The sequence below is a fragment of the Scardinius erythrophthalmus genome (genome assembly GCF_964197995.2).
Source record: "Scardinius erythrophthalmus genome assembly, chromosome: 12".
Taxonomy (NCBI): Eukaryota; Metazoa; Chordata; class Actinopteri; order Cypriniformes; family Leuciscidae; genus Scardinius; species Scardinius erythrophthalmus.
In genome coordinates this window covers 30,893,182-30,907,015 of record NC_138232.1, presented here as the reverse complement: position 1 = coordinate 30,907,015, position 13,834 = coordinate 30,893,182, and the positions used below count along the sequence as shown (strand labels likewise).

Below are 13,834 nucleotides of genomic sequence, written 5' to 3'. Positions count from 1 at the left end.
GTAACTTTATGAGTTAAGCTTTGGAAACTAATTTATGCAAATTATGAAGAGACATTACCTGCAAAATTGCATTAAAAGCATTTATTTGTTGACAGCTCCTGAAACTGACATAAGGTCTAGGTGGGACAGATGGGGTTTGTCCAGAAGTAAGAGAGATAGGACACCATCTAAATCAAGTGCACCCGCAACTCCAAAAGAAGGTGAAACAAAACATGTAATTCCATTCCTTCTGCTCCTGGTATGCCAAGTGCTAGAGTTTTGATCAGCAGTTCCATTCATCCATTTTTTTTTTTTTTCAGATTTTCCTCCAGTTTTCCATATTACACTAAAGGACCATGTTCTTCTTGAAGGAAATCCAGTCACCCTTAGTTGTCTTCCAGCTGGTAGTCCTGAGCCTATAATAGTATGGATGAAAGGTATTTTTCATTCATTGGTTTACTTTTAATTATGAAAAAGGTAGTTCTCCAACAATTTTTTTTCTTACTTTTCTCCGTTTCTGTTCGTAGATAAGAAACCTTTGGAGATTCATGACAGATTGAGCTTAGTGGCCTGCCCAGATGGAAGGCAACTTTTGATGATCATGAAGACCTCTAAGAAGGATGCTGGAATCTATGAATGTGTAGCCACTAATAACCTGGCTTCTGCAACTAGTTCCTGTATTCTGTCCTTAGCCTGTAAGCTATGGAAGATTGCTTACTATTTAGTATCCACCTTTTTCCTACGCCCTATGATGCTTTGCGCAAATTATGAGAGTAACTTCCGTTAAACTGTAAACAATCAGTGAAAGGTTTGCTCTATCAATGCAATAATACGCAAAAAAAATGGGTTCAATGAAATTACCTTGTTCTACTCACCCATCGAACATTAAAGGGAAACGTCTCGGTTATGTATGTAACCCTTGTTCCCTGAAGAGGGAACGAGACACTGCGTCGAAAGCACCTGCACCCCTGGAGTGGAGCTGAAGTCAAGATTGTAGAATCTAACGAACGTATGCGGTGATGACCAACCTGCCGCATCACAAACGTCATGTAGTGAAGCTCCTGACAATAAAGCTTTAGAAGCAGCCATACTCCTAGTCGAGTAAGCTCGTATAGCCAAAGGTGAAGGCTGACCAGCCAACTCATAAACAAGTGAGATAGCCTCAACCACCCACTTGCTCATTCTCTGCTTAGATGCAGGACACCCCTTCCTGGGTGACCCAAAACAATCAAAGCACTGTTCATATTTCCTCCACAGGGCAGCTCTGTGGACTTAAGCATCTAAAGCCCTAACCGGGCAGAGCAGATTTAGTTTCTCTTGGTCTGACGTCAGAAAAGGAGGAGGACAAAATGACTGCAGTACTATAGGCCTAACAGTGTTAGTAGGGACCTTAGGAACATAGCCTGGCCTAGGATTTTGCTTTATTTTTTATTTTACCTTTATTTAACCAGAAGAGAACCTCACTGAGATTAAAATCTCTTTTACAGGAGTGTCCTGGCCAAGATAGGCGGCCCAGTTATTCAAACACACATATAACAATAAAACAATACAGCACACAATGCTAATTGGTATTAAAAATACAATCTCAGAAGCATTTGCAAGTCATTAAATCTTTCTCTAACGCATGTATAAGTGTTCTAAAATTGCTGAAAGACACCAAATGATTCAGCCTCAATGTCATTTGGAGAGAGTTCCAATCTGTTGGTACAGCATAATTAAAAGCAGTTCCCTTTCGAAGGGAACTCAACAATACGTCATCACGACGCTATGGGGAACGCCTCAGGCGTGACAGGTGTCTGAAATCAAATATCAACTCACAGCAATCATGTTGACCGGCGACAGCCCGTGAATCATCAGCTTGATTGATTGATTAATGCGCGACCTGGATGTATAAAAGTTTTTTGCTTGGGAGAAGAGCACGTAAGGGAGGCTCTCGAGAGAGCCTCTTGTGCAGACTGTGAGAGTTTTTTCATTTGAAGACGCTCCGCTCTCGTCGGACCCTTTTCTCGAGGGAGGAGGGTTCAGCATCTAAACCCCGTGGTGCACGCGATCTGTGAAATAATACTGTTTGGGTGCGAGGCATTCACAGTCAGCTCCTGAGGGTGCTGGCAGTGTTCATTGAGAAATATCTCGGCGCGCGTGCATCTGTGCGCTGTCGGATGTTTCAACCTCGCACCTGTTGACTTTCTTCTCGAGGGATGAAAGCCAAATATATTTTAAACGGCTCGAATCTCGCGTTTGCCGAGGTTGTGTGTAGATTACGAGAACGTATAGATAAATATCAAAACAGTATTGTCTGGTGATTATGGCTGTATTTAATTCTATGGAATATTAGTTAGATATTTTAATTCAGCCTACCATCCAGACCATGTTTCACTTATCCAGTGATTTAAAAAAGAAAAGAAAAAAGACTGCATTTAATTCTGAGAAAAAAAAAAAAAATGTGGTGTTCAGGTAATAGGCTTCACCAGGCCTTCCTGAATATGAGCTCCCACATACTGTGGTTGAATATGAGCTCCCACATACTGTGGTTATCAGGTCAGAGGCCTCACTAGGCCTTCCTGAGTATGAGCTCCCACATACTGTGGTCGAGTATGAGCTCCCACTTACTGTGTTATCAGGTTATAGGCCTCACCAGGCCTTCCTGAATATGAGCTCCCACATACTGTGGTTATCAGGTCAGAGGCCTCACTAGACCTTCCTGAAGGTGAGCTCCCACATATTGTGGCTTATTACCAGGTGATAGGCCTTACCAGGCCTTCCTGAATATGAGCTCCCACATACTGTGGTTATCAGGTCATAGGCCTCACTAGGCCTTCCTGAATATGAGCTCCCACATACAGTGGTGGAATATGAGCTCCCACATACTGTGGCTATCAGGTCATAGGCCTCACTAGGCCTTCCTGAGTATGAGCTCCCACATACGGTGGTTGAGTATGAGCTCCCACATACTGTGGTTGAATATGAGCTCCCACATACTGTGGTCGCCAGGTTATAGGCCTCACCAGGCCTTCCTGGTTATGAGCCTCCACATGTCAGGTTACAGGCCTCACCGGCCTTCCTGAATGTGAGATCCCACATACTGTGGTCATCAGGTTACAGGCCTCATCCGGCCTTCCTGGTTATGAGCTCCCACATACTGTGGTCGCCAGGTTACAGGCCCCATCCGGCCTTCCTGGTTATGAGCTCCCACATACTGGGGTATCAGGTTACAGGCCTTACTAGGCCTTCCTGAATATGAGCTCCCACACACGGTGGTCGCCAGGTTACAGGCCTCGCCAGGCCTTCCTAGTTATGAGCTCCCACATACTGTGGTCGCCAGGTTACAGGCCTCACTGGCCTTCCTGGTGATGGGCTTCTACATGTCAGGTTACAGGCCTCACCCGGCCTTCCTGAATGTGAGCTCCCACATACTGTGGCCGCCAGGTTACAGGCCTCACCCGGCCTTCTTGAGTATGAGCTCCCACACACCGTGGTTGCAGGTCTTCCTAGTTATGAGCTTCCTCATGTCAGGTTACAGGCCTCATCCGGCCTTCCTGAATGTGAGTTCCCACATAATGTGGTCACCAGGTTTCAGGCCTCATAGGCCTTCCTGAGTATGAGCTCCCACATACTGTGGTCACCAGGTTTCAGGCCTCATAGGCCTCCCTGAGTATGAGCTCCCACATGCTGTGGTCGCCAGGTTTCAGGCCTCTCCGCCTTCCTGAGTGTTAAGCTCCCACATTCAGTGGTCACCAGGCTTCAGACCTCCTAGGCCTTCCTGGTTATGAGTTTTCACATGTTAGGTTACAGGCCTCACCAGGCCTTCCTGAGGATGAGCTCCCACTTACTGTGGTCATCAGGTTATAGGCCTCACTAGGCCTTCCTGAATATAGAGTGATGAAGTACATGCACCTTTACTTCATCTATTTTTCTTTTTGGTACGTACGCTCCGTACCTTCTTAAACCCATACTTATGGTAAGTCACACAACTGAACGTCTTGTGTACTTTCTAAAATCCATATTTTATGATAAGGGTCATGCGCTGTACGCTTCGGTCCCTTCCTATGTGGCTCAGACCCCGGTCTTTCACCTCGGGTCCCACTTTAGATGCGTCCTGTCGTCGAAGTATGCTACGACAGACGCCTTTCTCTAGCTAACTTCCACATTCTGATGGGCTCCCACATACTGTGGTCACCAGGTTACAGGCCTCACCGGCCTTCCCGAGTATGAGCTCCCACATGCTGTGGTTGCCAGGTTAGAGGCCTCCCCACATGAGGGGGTCATCAGGTCTTAGGTCTCAGTAGACCTTCCTGGTTTTGATCCCTCTCTTACTTCCCCAGTGTTTGGAGCGAGCACTGGGTAGACCTGTGGATTGAGTGGATGACTTCCGTTGTTTCTTGAGGTTGAGTCACACTCTCCGGGAGATCCCGTCTCTGTGATCCGGAACTGAATGGTTTCTGCCAGCTTTGCAGGCCTTCAGTTTCTGGATGCCTTATTCAAGGCAACTTCCAGAGGCTCTGTCTCGGACAGACAGGCAATGGCCAGACTGTGTGTCTTAGTATAGATCACCAGGACAGCCTGGTGGTATTTCAGGAGGCATGCTCCCCTGAATAGTGACTGGCTGGGGGTCCCTCATGTTCCCTAGCCACATTCCCTAGAAGGGACCCCTTCTATTGGAAGTTGTGGTCCTAAGCCTTTGAGCTGGCCCAGATATACCCCCCATTAACTATGTTCTGGCGGTTTCTTGGTTCATTAGCTTGGGCTATGACCGGTAGGGAGTGCTGTCACTGACAGCCCGATGTGACCTAAGGGTGAGTGGTTCCAGTGTTTTCTGAATTACTGGTTCTGACAGTTGTCACTGCCTTTTGGCATGCACTCCCCTCAGCATGGCGGTGTGGGTATTTCGTTCCCCATAGCGTCGTGATGACGTATTGTTGAGTTCCCTTCGAAAGGGAACGTCTCAGGTTACGAATGTAACCTATGTTCCCTGAGAACAGGGAACGAGACAATACGTCTCCCTGCCATGCCTCGGGGCCTGCCTGCAACAGTCCCTTCAGACGATAGGATGTTGTCATGTGTGCAAGGCTCCCTTTTATACATCCAGGTCACGCGTTAATCAATCAATCAAGCTGATGATTCACGGGCTGTCGCCGGTCAACATGATTGCTGTGAGTTGATATTTGATTTCAGACACCTGTCACGCCTGAGGCGTTCCCCATAGCGTCGTGATGACGTATTGTCTCGTTCCCTGTTCCCAGGGAACATAGGTTACATTCGTAACCTGAGACGTTTTGCCTAACTTAGTTCTAGCTCGAGGTACATGCAGATTGTAATAAGACTGTGAACGCAAAGAATAGTTGCCTGCTACTTTTTGCTTAAGCATGCCACAAAGATAAGATGGTAAAAAAAAAAAAAAATTGCTTTGTATATCAATAAGTACCAATGCGTTTTCCTTCGTACAGCAAGAGAAGACCAAGAAACTCTGTTGTATAATGCACAATGATGTGTAGAAAATTTACAATTTGTAATAAATCTTATGGCACCATGATACACAGCATCTAGGGAGGCAAGAATATAAGAGGGAGCATGCTGATACACTACGTCTCCATAACCAAGGATCGGCAAAAAAGTCGCAGACACAAGCTTCTACCTTGCATTAAATGAAAAGCAAGACTTATTTCTAAAATTAAAACCTAACTTCTTCTTTCATTTTTGTTTCAAGTAATTAATGTGTGAATTAAAAGATGGAGAAAAGCCTTTACCATGCCAGGCGAGAATTCCAGACACGAGGGAGAAACCGAGAGAGCTTGAATGTCTCCAATTCTGTTGAGAGACGAGATAGCAAGCAGAAAGATTGTCTTAAGAGTAATGAATTTCTCAGAAACTTCTTCAATAGGCTCAAACGGAGCTAGGGAGAGGCCTTCTAATACAATGGCCAAATCCTAGGTCGGCACCCTTGTGCGTACTGCTGGCCTCTGTCTCAAAGTGCCACGAAGGAAACGTGTTATAAGTGGGTGTCTCCCCAGAGAAACTCCACTCAGAGGGGAGTGGTAAGCAGCTAGTGCCGCCATGTACACCTTAAGTGTGGAGGGGAATAGCCCTGCGGAGAAGCGTTCCTGCAGGAACTCCAGCACTGCACACACTGGGCAGTTAACCGGGACCAGCTGGTGTTCTCCACACCAAGAAGTGAAAAGTCTCCACTTCAAGGCATATAACTTCATCATGGACGGAGGTCTGGAGTGGAGGATGGTCTCAACAACCTCAGTTAAGAGACCAGAACTCATGAGCTGGGCCCCCTCAGAGGCCAAGCCCACAATTTCCACAGTTCTGGGCGGGGGTGAAGAATCGACCCACTCGCCTGAGAGAGTAGAGGAGAGACACTAGGTCCACGAACGATACTCGGGCCGGCCAGAACGGAGCTACCAACAATAGACTGACCCCGTCCCGGGGAACCCTTTCCAGAACTCCTGGGAGCAGAGCAATCGGGGGAAATGCATACAGACGTGACCTCGGCCATGCCTGCACCATAGTGTCCAACCCCAGAGGGGCTGGATGGCTTAGAGAGAACCACAGTGGACAATGTGATGTCTCCCTGGAAGCAAACAGGTCTACCTTGGCATGACCGAAAGTCTTCCACAGGAGCTCCACCACCTCGGGGTGGAGTCTCCATTCCCTGGGCCTCGGCCCCTGCCTCGACAGGATGTCGATGACAGAATTCTATACAATTTATGTGCAGCGAGAGATGATGGTCCTGCCACAGATCCCAACCCGTGAGGGAAGCATCCGTCGTTAACGTGACGCAATGACAAGGACCCTGATCATGCGGAGTGGGTTTCCCCTCGGGGAGAACCCCTTGTTCCTGAGCCACCACTGCAACGGTCTCATGTACAACAGGCCGCAAGGTATAACATTGGACGCTGTCGCCATCAGACCTAACAGTCTCTGAAACTGCTTTACAGTGAGCGACTGGCTTAGCTTTGCTTGTTTCAAAGCTGAGAGAATCAAAGCGATACGAGCAGGAGACAGACGTGCCTGCATCGTCATCGAATCTCAAACAATGCCCAGAAAGGTGGTCCTCTGTAATAGAGATAGCACACTTTTCTTGGCATTCAGCCTCGACCCCAATCTCTTGAAGTGAGCGAGAACGACATCTCGATGCTGAACCGCCTGATGCTCCGATTGAGCTAGGATCAAACAATCGTCGATATAATTTAAAATGCGGATGCCCTGGAGTCACAGTGGAGCCAGAGCTGCATCCATGCATTTCTTGAATGGGCGGGGAGACAGAGCTAGGCCGAACAGAAGAACACGATATTTGTATGCTTTGCCCCCGAAAGCAAACCTCAGGAACTTCCTGTGTTGTGGAAGGATGGAAACATGGAAGTAAGCATCCTTTAGGTCTATCGTGACAAACCAGTCTTCGGATCTGATTTGTGACACGATCTGTTTGAGACCGAGCATCTTGAATTTGAGCTTCCATACTGTGCGATTTAACAGGCTCAGATCTAAAATTGGACGTAACCCCCCATCCTTCTTTGGGACAATGAAGTACCGGCTGTAATAACCTGACTCCCTGCTGGGAGGAGGAACCCGTTCTATAGCCTCCTTTTGCAAAAGAGCCTTTACCTCCTGTTCCATTACCAGAGCCTGCTCAGGGCCCATCACTGTGGGTAGGAACCCTCTGAATCGAGGTGGACAAGACCTGAACTGAATAGTGTTACCGTTTTCGATTGTTTGCAGGACCCATTTAGATATATTTGGAAGGCTTTTCCACTCCGCCAGATAATCTACTAAGGGTACCAGCCAGAATATTTTGAGCTGCAGACACAGTGCCCTGTAACGGCGCACCGGCAGGGAACATCTGGTCTAACTGCTCTGGACCCCTCCTCAGAGGGAGCGAGTGCCCCTCGGGAAAACGCTCGCTGGGACCGTCTACGCCCGGCATAAAGGCAGGGTTGGCAGAGCGGGCCCCTGAGGGCACAGAGAGAGAACGGGCACCATGTGATGCGGTGAACTCAGCTTTCTCTCGGTGGGGACCACCCTCAGCATCCTGACAGTGGCGGGACTTCTTCTTAGACGAAGCCTTCTTAGCGATAATAACTGTCCGCAGACTAGCAGACTTCGCCTGAGAGCGCCACGCCACGTCCTAGTCTTTCTGTGGGGGAGCGCGAGACGCGACACTCTGCTTTTGTTGCGCCCTGTGTGAGGAGCTAGACAACGGCCGGGACTGCTCCTGCCCAGCAGTCCCTAGGACATGAACTCTGAGTGGCAGGTACTTCTGGAACGCCGCCGCCTGTTTTTTCTCTTCTTGAAACCTATCGATGACCGAGTTAACAGTCACCGAATAGGCCAGCAGGGGAAAGCGGGGCATCCAGAAGGAAGGTTTTCTCTTTCTCTTTCATCCCTGAGAGGTTCAGCCATAAATGCCTCTCCGTGGTCACCAGGGCTGCCATAGAACGGCCCATTGATTTGGTCGTCTTCTTGGTGGCACGGAGAGATAAATCTGCTACTAATTCCCGAATTACGTCAGTGCTGACCTCCTCACTCTCACTCATATCTTTTAATAGGTCGGCCTGGTATGCCTGCAGGATAGACATGGTGTGCAGGCACGCCGCGGCCTGACCCGCCGCTGAATATGCTTTACCCACCAAACCCGAGGTGTTTCTGAATGTCTTGGAGGGTAATGCCGGTGCTTTCAGAGACGATGCCGATTCGGGGAGAGATGGCTCGCAAGCCTTAGGCATCGCATATTGTTTTGCCCCAAATATGTTTGAATATGTAGATGTTTGTGGACTAAATATACGGGAAGAAACTGGTCTGTTCCAGGACTTCGAAACCTCGGTGTGAAGGTCTGGGAAGAATGGTAAGCACTGGCATGGAGTCTGCATACAGGAAGGCAGAAAGCGTTCATCAAGCTTGCTTTTCTGCCCTGTCTCTTTTTTGTCTGCTGGCCACTCAATACTCAATTTTTGAACAGCATGAGTGAGCACCTCCATTAACTCCTCACATGCAGGAGACTGAGGTGACGAGTCCTCAGTATCTCCTGTTCCAATACTAACAACATCCAGCTCCTCAGAACTGGATAGTTGCAGTACCGGGACCTCAGCCTAGGCGGAAGAAACCGCAGAGCATGCTTCCAAACCCTGGACTGACAGATCCATTTGCGAACCCCACAACTGAAGTCGCCGCTCTGCCTCGACAGAAGCGGGACCCGAGCCGAGAGTGACCCAAACTATCCTCCTCGAAGAGCGATCGGTGGGAGCGCAGCTTTCTTAGTGGTAAACGCTCACATGTGACAAAACTCCTGCCTAGTAACAACTAAGGACAGACAAAAACACTTTCAGACAATATGATTCACACAAAGCGCTTGCTGAAGGCACAGAAGCTAGCGTGGTTATGATTCAGGGGTGCTTTATAGTTTCCTGGTTGATGATGTCACCCACCTATGACGTTCCGTCTCGCCATTGGACTGATTCCATACGTGCTTCATGACGCACTCACGCAGGGGCGTTCCCACAGCGTTTCAACGCAGCTCGAGTTCCCTTGAAAGGGAACTTAAAAGCATGAACAAATTACTACAACAGATGATGCATAACCCCAAAATCTTGATTATTTCAGCAGCAATATTACCGTTATTACCAGACATGTTAAATATCACTGTAGTAATATGTCTGTATTATGTAACATATGTTGCCTTGGTAAAAAAAAGTTAACTAACTTTAAGAATGAGTGATAATATTTCAAAATGCTTTCCATCATTTTGACAGGCCACAAATATTGAATGTACCTGCTTTAGAAACATTCCAGTGAACACTGTTAATAGGGATTAGAAGTGAAAAGAGGAGACAATTACATTTTAAAGCATCCGTGTGAAAAAAAAACCTGGAAAGAGATGTGAGGATTTGGGGAGAAAAAATAGAGATTCACAGCATTCTAGGGAATTATTATTGGGATATATATTGTAAATTAAATAATGAGAGCAGACCACAAGTGTGCAGTATGTTGTTCACATTGTTACAGAGAAAAAAAAAAAAAAATCAGGAGGAAAATAATGCAGCGAATGAAAAGAGCTCTTGCCACGGATATTCTTGTGATATCATGTCACATTAAAATACCAAGAGTTACATTATTCTTCTGATGTCTAAAAATAAAACAAAGGAAAACAGATTATTCAATCAAATTGACAGATAATGATTATTTATAGCACAACCTTATAATTTGAAATTATTCTTTGCATTTTTTTAGTGGAAGTTTCCCAAACCAGAAGTCCCTCCCATAATTAAAAATGCAGTAAGCTTGTCAGGAATAAGATATATAGCATTAATGCCAAACAGATGTTTAGGTGTTTTCACATTTTGTTCATTACATGCTTGCATAATTATTTTCTTTTCTCATATATTGTTTATATCACATTTTAAGGTGTCCCAAAACCGCCAGGAACCCCAGAGATTCCACAGATCTACAATAACACTGCTCTGGTGCAATGGAAACCATCAGACACCAAAGTTCCTTGCTCATACATACTTGAGAGAAGATCTGATGGTAGGGAATGTCTAATCAATCTTGCATATACTGATTTATTATGTTTCATAATAGTATGGATATTATTATATCTTTGTCATTTATTGTGTCCAGTGATTTAAATGTTCACGTTTTATCTGTAGGATATGATAAGTGGTGGACTGAAGCTACAGGAGTGACTGATTGTTTCTACAATTGCTCTAAACTTCCATCTGGATCTACCATCCGATTCCGTGTGGCATGTGTAAATAAAGCTGGCCAAGGTCCATACAGCAATGTATCAGAGGGAGTAAGCATTAACGTTGAAGGTACTGGGCATACAGTTCAGTTGTACTTAATTACTTAGCCTTAAAACTGATTATTGTTCTGTTGGTAAAATAAGCTTTTATTACAAGACATTTTACTATTTTAATTAACTGGTTAATGTCATTTCATTTTTATCTTCTGGATTAGGAAAATAAATGTATGTGTATATCAATCCTACCTGTTTTGCAGTGGCACCACTCCATAAGCCTGCTGAAATGAAGCCACACCCCTCGGCCTCTTACCCTGTTGTGACCACTGCTGTGACAACATCTGCTTTTACATTAGCACAGCCAAGTGTGTTTAGTCAGTCTATTAGTCCTATTATTGCACAGTCTAGTGAAGTTACAAATACTTCCTCAGAAGTCCCTGTTTCTCACTCTTGCCCAAAGACGTCAATGCCTCCTCTTGTTCTCCCCAAGCCAACGAGCACTATCAATATGATTCCCTGTGTTACGCAAGCCCAGACTGTATCTCCAAGGTCATGCACAGCTCCACCCTCAATAGGCAGATCAATTTCCCCTGTCCCTACATATGTTCCAGCCACTTGCTCAGTTGCTCCCACCCCTGTCTCTCCCCATGTAATTCTGGTCAGCAGTATCAGTCCAATAGGAGAAGGAGCAAGCTCACCCACACTAGAGACTGGTGTCACAGGACGAGTGGTATCCTGCAAAAAAACTGAGACCACTTTGAGGCAAGGAGTTCCTCAGAAGCCGTACATCTTTTTGGAAGAGAAAGCCAGGTGAGAAAATAAAATGACTTATCCATTTATTTATACAAATAATTCTCCATCTATTTATACAGTTTACAAATCTGCAAGCACTTTCATGAAACACATTTATTTTTGATAGGGGTCGTTTTGGAGTGATAAGAGATTGCAGAGAAAATGCAACAGGGAAGATGTTCATGGCAAAGATAATTCCCTATGATCATCAGACTAAGCAAACTGTCATAAAGGAGTATGAGACCCTGAAGTCCCTTCATTGTGAAAGAATCATGGCCCTACATGAAGCCTATATCACACCTCGCTACCTTGTACTCATAACAGAGTACTGCCCAGGCAAAGAGATCCTGTACAGTCTCATTGACAGGTGAGTATGAACCTTTCGGGTAATATTTTTAGACTGTTTTATTTTGAATAGGATGTGAAAATGAAGTTCATTGTCTTCAGATGGGTCTTGGTTTCTCTTCCAGATTCTGTTACACTGAAGATGATGTAGTGAGTTTCATTGTCCAGATTCTTCAGGGTTTAGAATATCTCCACAACTGCCAGATTCTTCATCTGGACATTAAGCCAGACAATATCATGGTCACCAACCTCAATGTGATTAAAATCATAGATTTTGGCAGTGCTCAAAGGTTTAACCCTCTCTCACTTCAGCAATACAGCAGAGATATTGGGACTCTGGAGTACATGGGTATGCACATTGTGCAATTCTTATCATGTGTTGTTTCTCTACATAAGGATTTAAAATACATATCCATGTCTTATTGACATTAATGAGATGTTTGCTGCCTTCTTCAAGCTCCAGAAATGCTAAAAGGAGATCTAGTAGGACCCCCAGCAGACATTTGGGGCTTGGGAGTTATTTCCTATATTATGTAAGTCATCTATAAAGGAATTAACCAATCAGCCAACTTTACTATTGTATTATGGTGTATTTCTGAGATAAACAGCTTATCAAACAAGAAAAAAAGGTGTTTATTTTAAGTCACTTTGTTTACTGTAGGCTCAGCGGTAGACATCCTTTCCAAGACAAAGACCCAAAAGTGACAGAGATCAAAATCCATGCAGCAAAGTTTGACTCATCTAAGCTCTACCCAAAGGTGTCCCAAAGTGCCTCCACGTTTTTAAAGAAGATAATAAATGGCTATCAATGGTGAGTATCAATTACACAGCCAGGAGCCAGTTGCAACTTAAGTTAAAACCACCCTTAAGTGAAAGAGTTTTCAGACTGTTCCTGTAGCCTCCACAGCATTGCACTTTTTAGATCAGGGGTAGTCAACCCTGCTCTTGGAGGGTTGCCTTCCTGCAGAATTTAGCTCCAGCCCTATTCAGATTCACCTTAACCAGTAGCCAAGGTTTTCAGGATGACTGGAATCTTCCAGGCAGGTGTGTTGGGGCCGAAGTGTGCTAAACTTAGTAGGACGTTGGCCCTCCAGGAGCAGGATTGGACACCCCTGTTATTTAAGGAAATACCAACCTCCATGGCTCTACCATTGGAGAAAGCACAACTTGGTTCACGTGTACCTAAAAAAACATTCACATTATAGCCTTGATGACAAAGACATCCCCCTTTTTTTCAATCACTGTTTATGTATACCATAGACATGAATGACTAATTCTGCAAACGGAATTGTAATGTTCTATTATAGTTTCGTTTTAATTTTCATGGAGTTTTAGTTTGTATTTGTTATTTACTGTGTTTCCTTTCATTTATACCGAAAGCTTCATAATTCAGTTTCTGGTTTCTAAGTAGGTTTTCATTGGTTTCATTGGTTTATTTACACTGTATTTTGGTGTCATACACCGATTGGTCTTCACAGCGCCGCTTCAAGTCGCATTTTAAATCTGCAGTGGTCAGGTGGTATAGTGGCCATGTGGTAAAAGACGTAGCTCTCAGAAATGTTTCTTCCTTCCTTCACTTGTTTGGATTACTTATTTTTGTTTAATAAATATCATGCTGCATTTTAGATCCGCTACATCTCACCGTCTCCCTTCATCATTATCTTCAACCATCCGTGACAGGATTGGTTGCAAAATTGTCCATGACATCTGTTACAAAACTTTTTAGTTGTAAACTCCAAATATAGCTCAAAAAAAAAAATGTATTAATGGCAAACATGTTGAAGATTAGCGGAAAGGCTGTCAGTTCCCTTATTCCCTTATGTCCCATTATAGGAATAAGCTGTTTTCTCACAAAAGCAGTTTATTCAGCATACTGTCTCTGTCATAAGTCTTTTTTATTATTATTGAACAATTATATAGTAGATATGTGAAAGACACAGAATTTTGTTTTATACTGGATATATCCATAGATATGAAGAG

The 13,834-nt window shown here is 45.0% G+C and overlaps 1 protein-coding gene across 9 annotated transcripts in view; it reads left to right on the top strand.

The window, feature by feature from the left end:
- spega (striated muscle enriched protein kinase a) overlaps positions 1-13,834 on the top strand; it is a 108,536-nt gene that overhangs the window by 93,507 nt on the left and 1,195 nt on the right. For all 9 annotated transcript variants that reach the window (XM_081381329.1, XM_081381327.1, XM_081381328.1 and 6 more), the window contains 10 exons: positions 96-200; positions 300-416; positions 507-674; positions 10,381-10,503; positions 10,626-10,790; positions 10,978-11,527; positions 11,637-11,876; positions 11,980-12,203; positions 12,312-12,387; positions 12,516-12,665. In XM_081381329.1, coding sequence (XP_081237455.1) covers positions 96-200; positions 300-416; positions 507-674; positions 10,381-10,503; positions 10,626-10,790; positions 10,978-11,527; positions 11,637-11,876; positions 11,980-12,203; positions 12,312-12,387; positions 12,516-12,665 — 1,918 coding nt within the window. The remainder of the gene's footprint in view (positions 1-95; positions 201-299; positions 417-506; positions 675-10,380; positions 10,504-10,625; positions 10,791-10,977; positions 11,528-11,636; positions 11,877-11,979; positions 12,204-12,311; positions 12,388-12,515; positions 12,666-13,834) is intronic.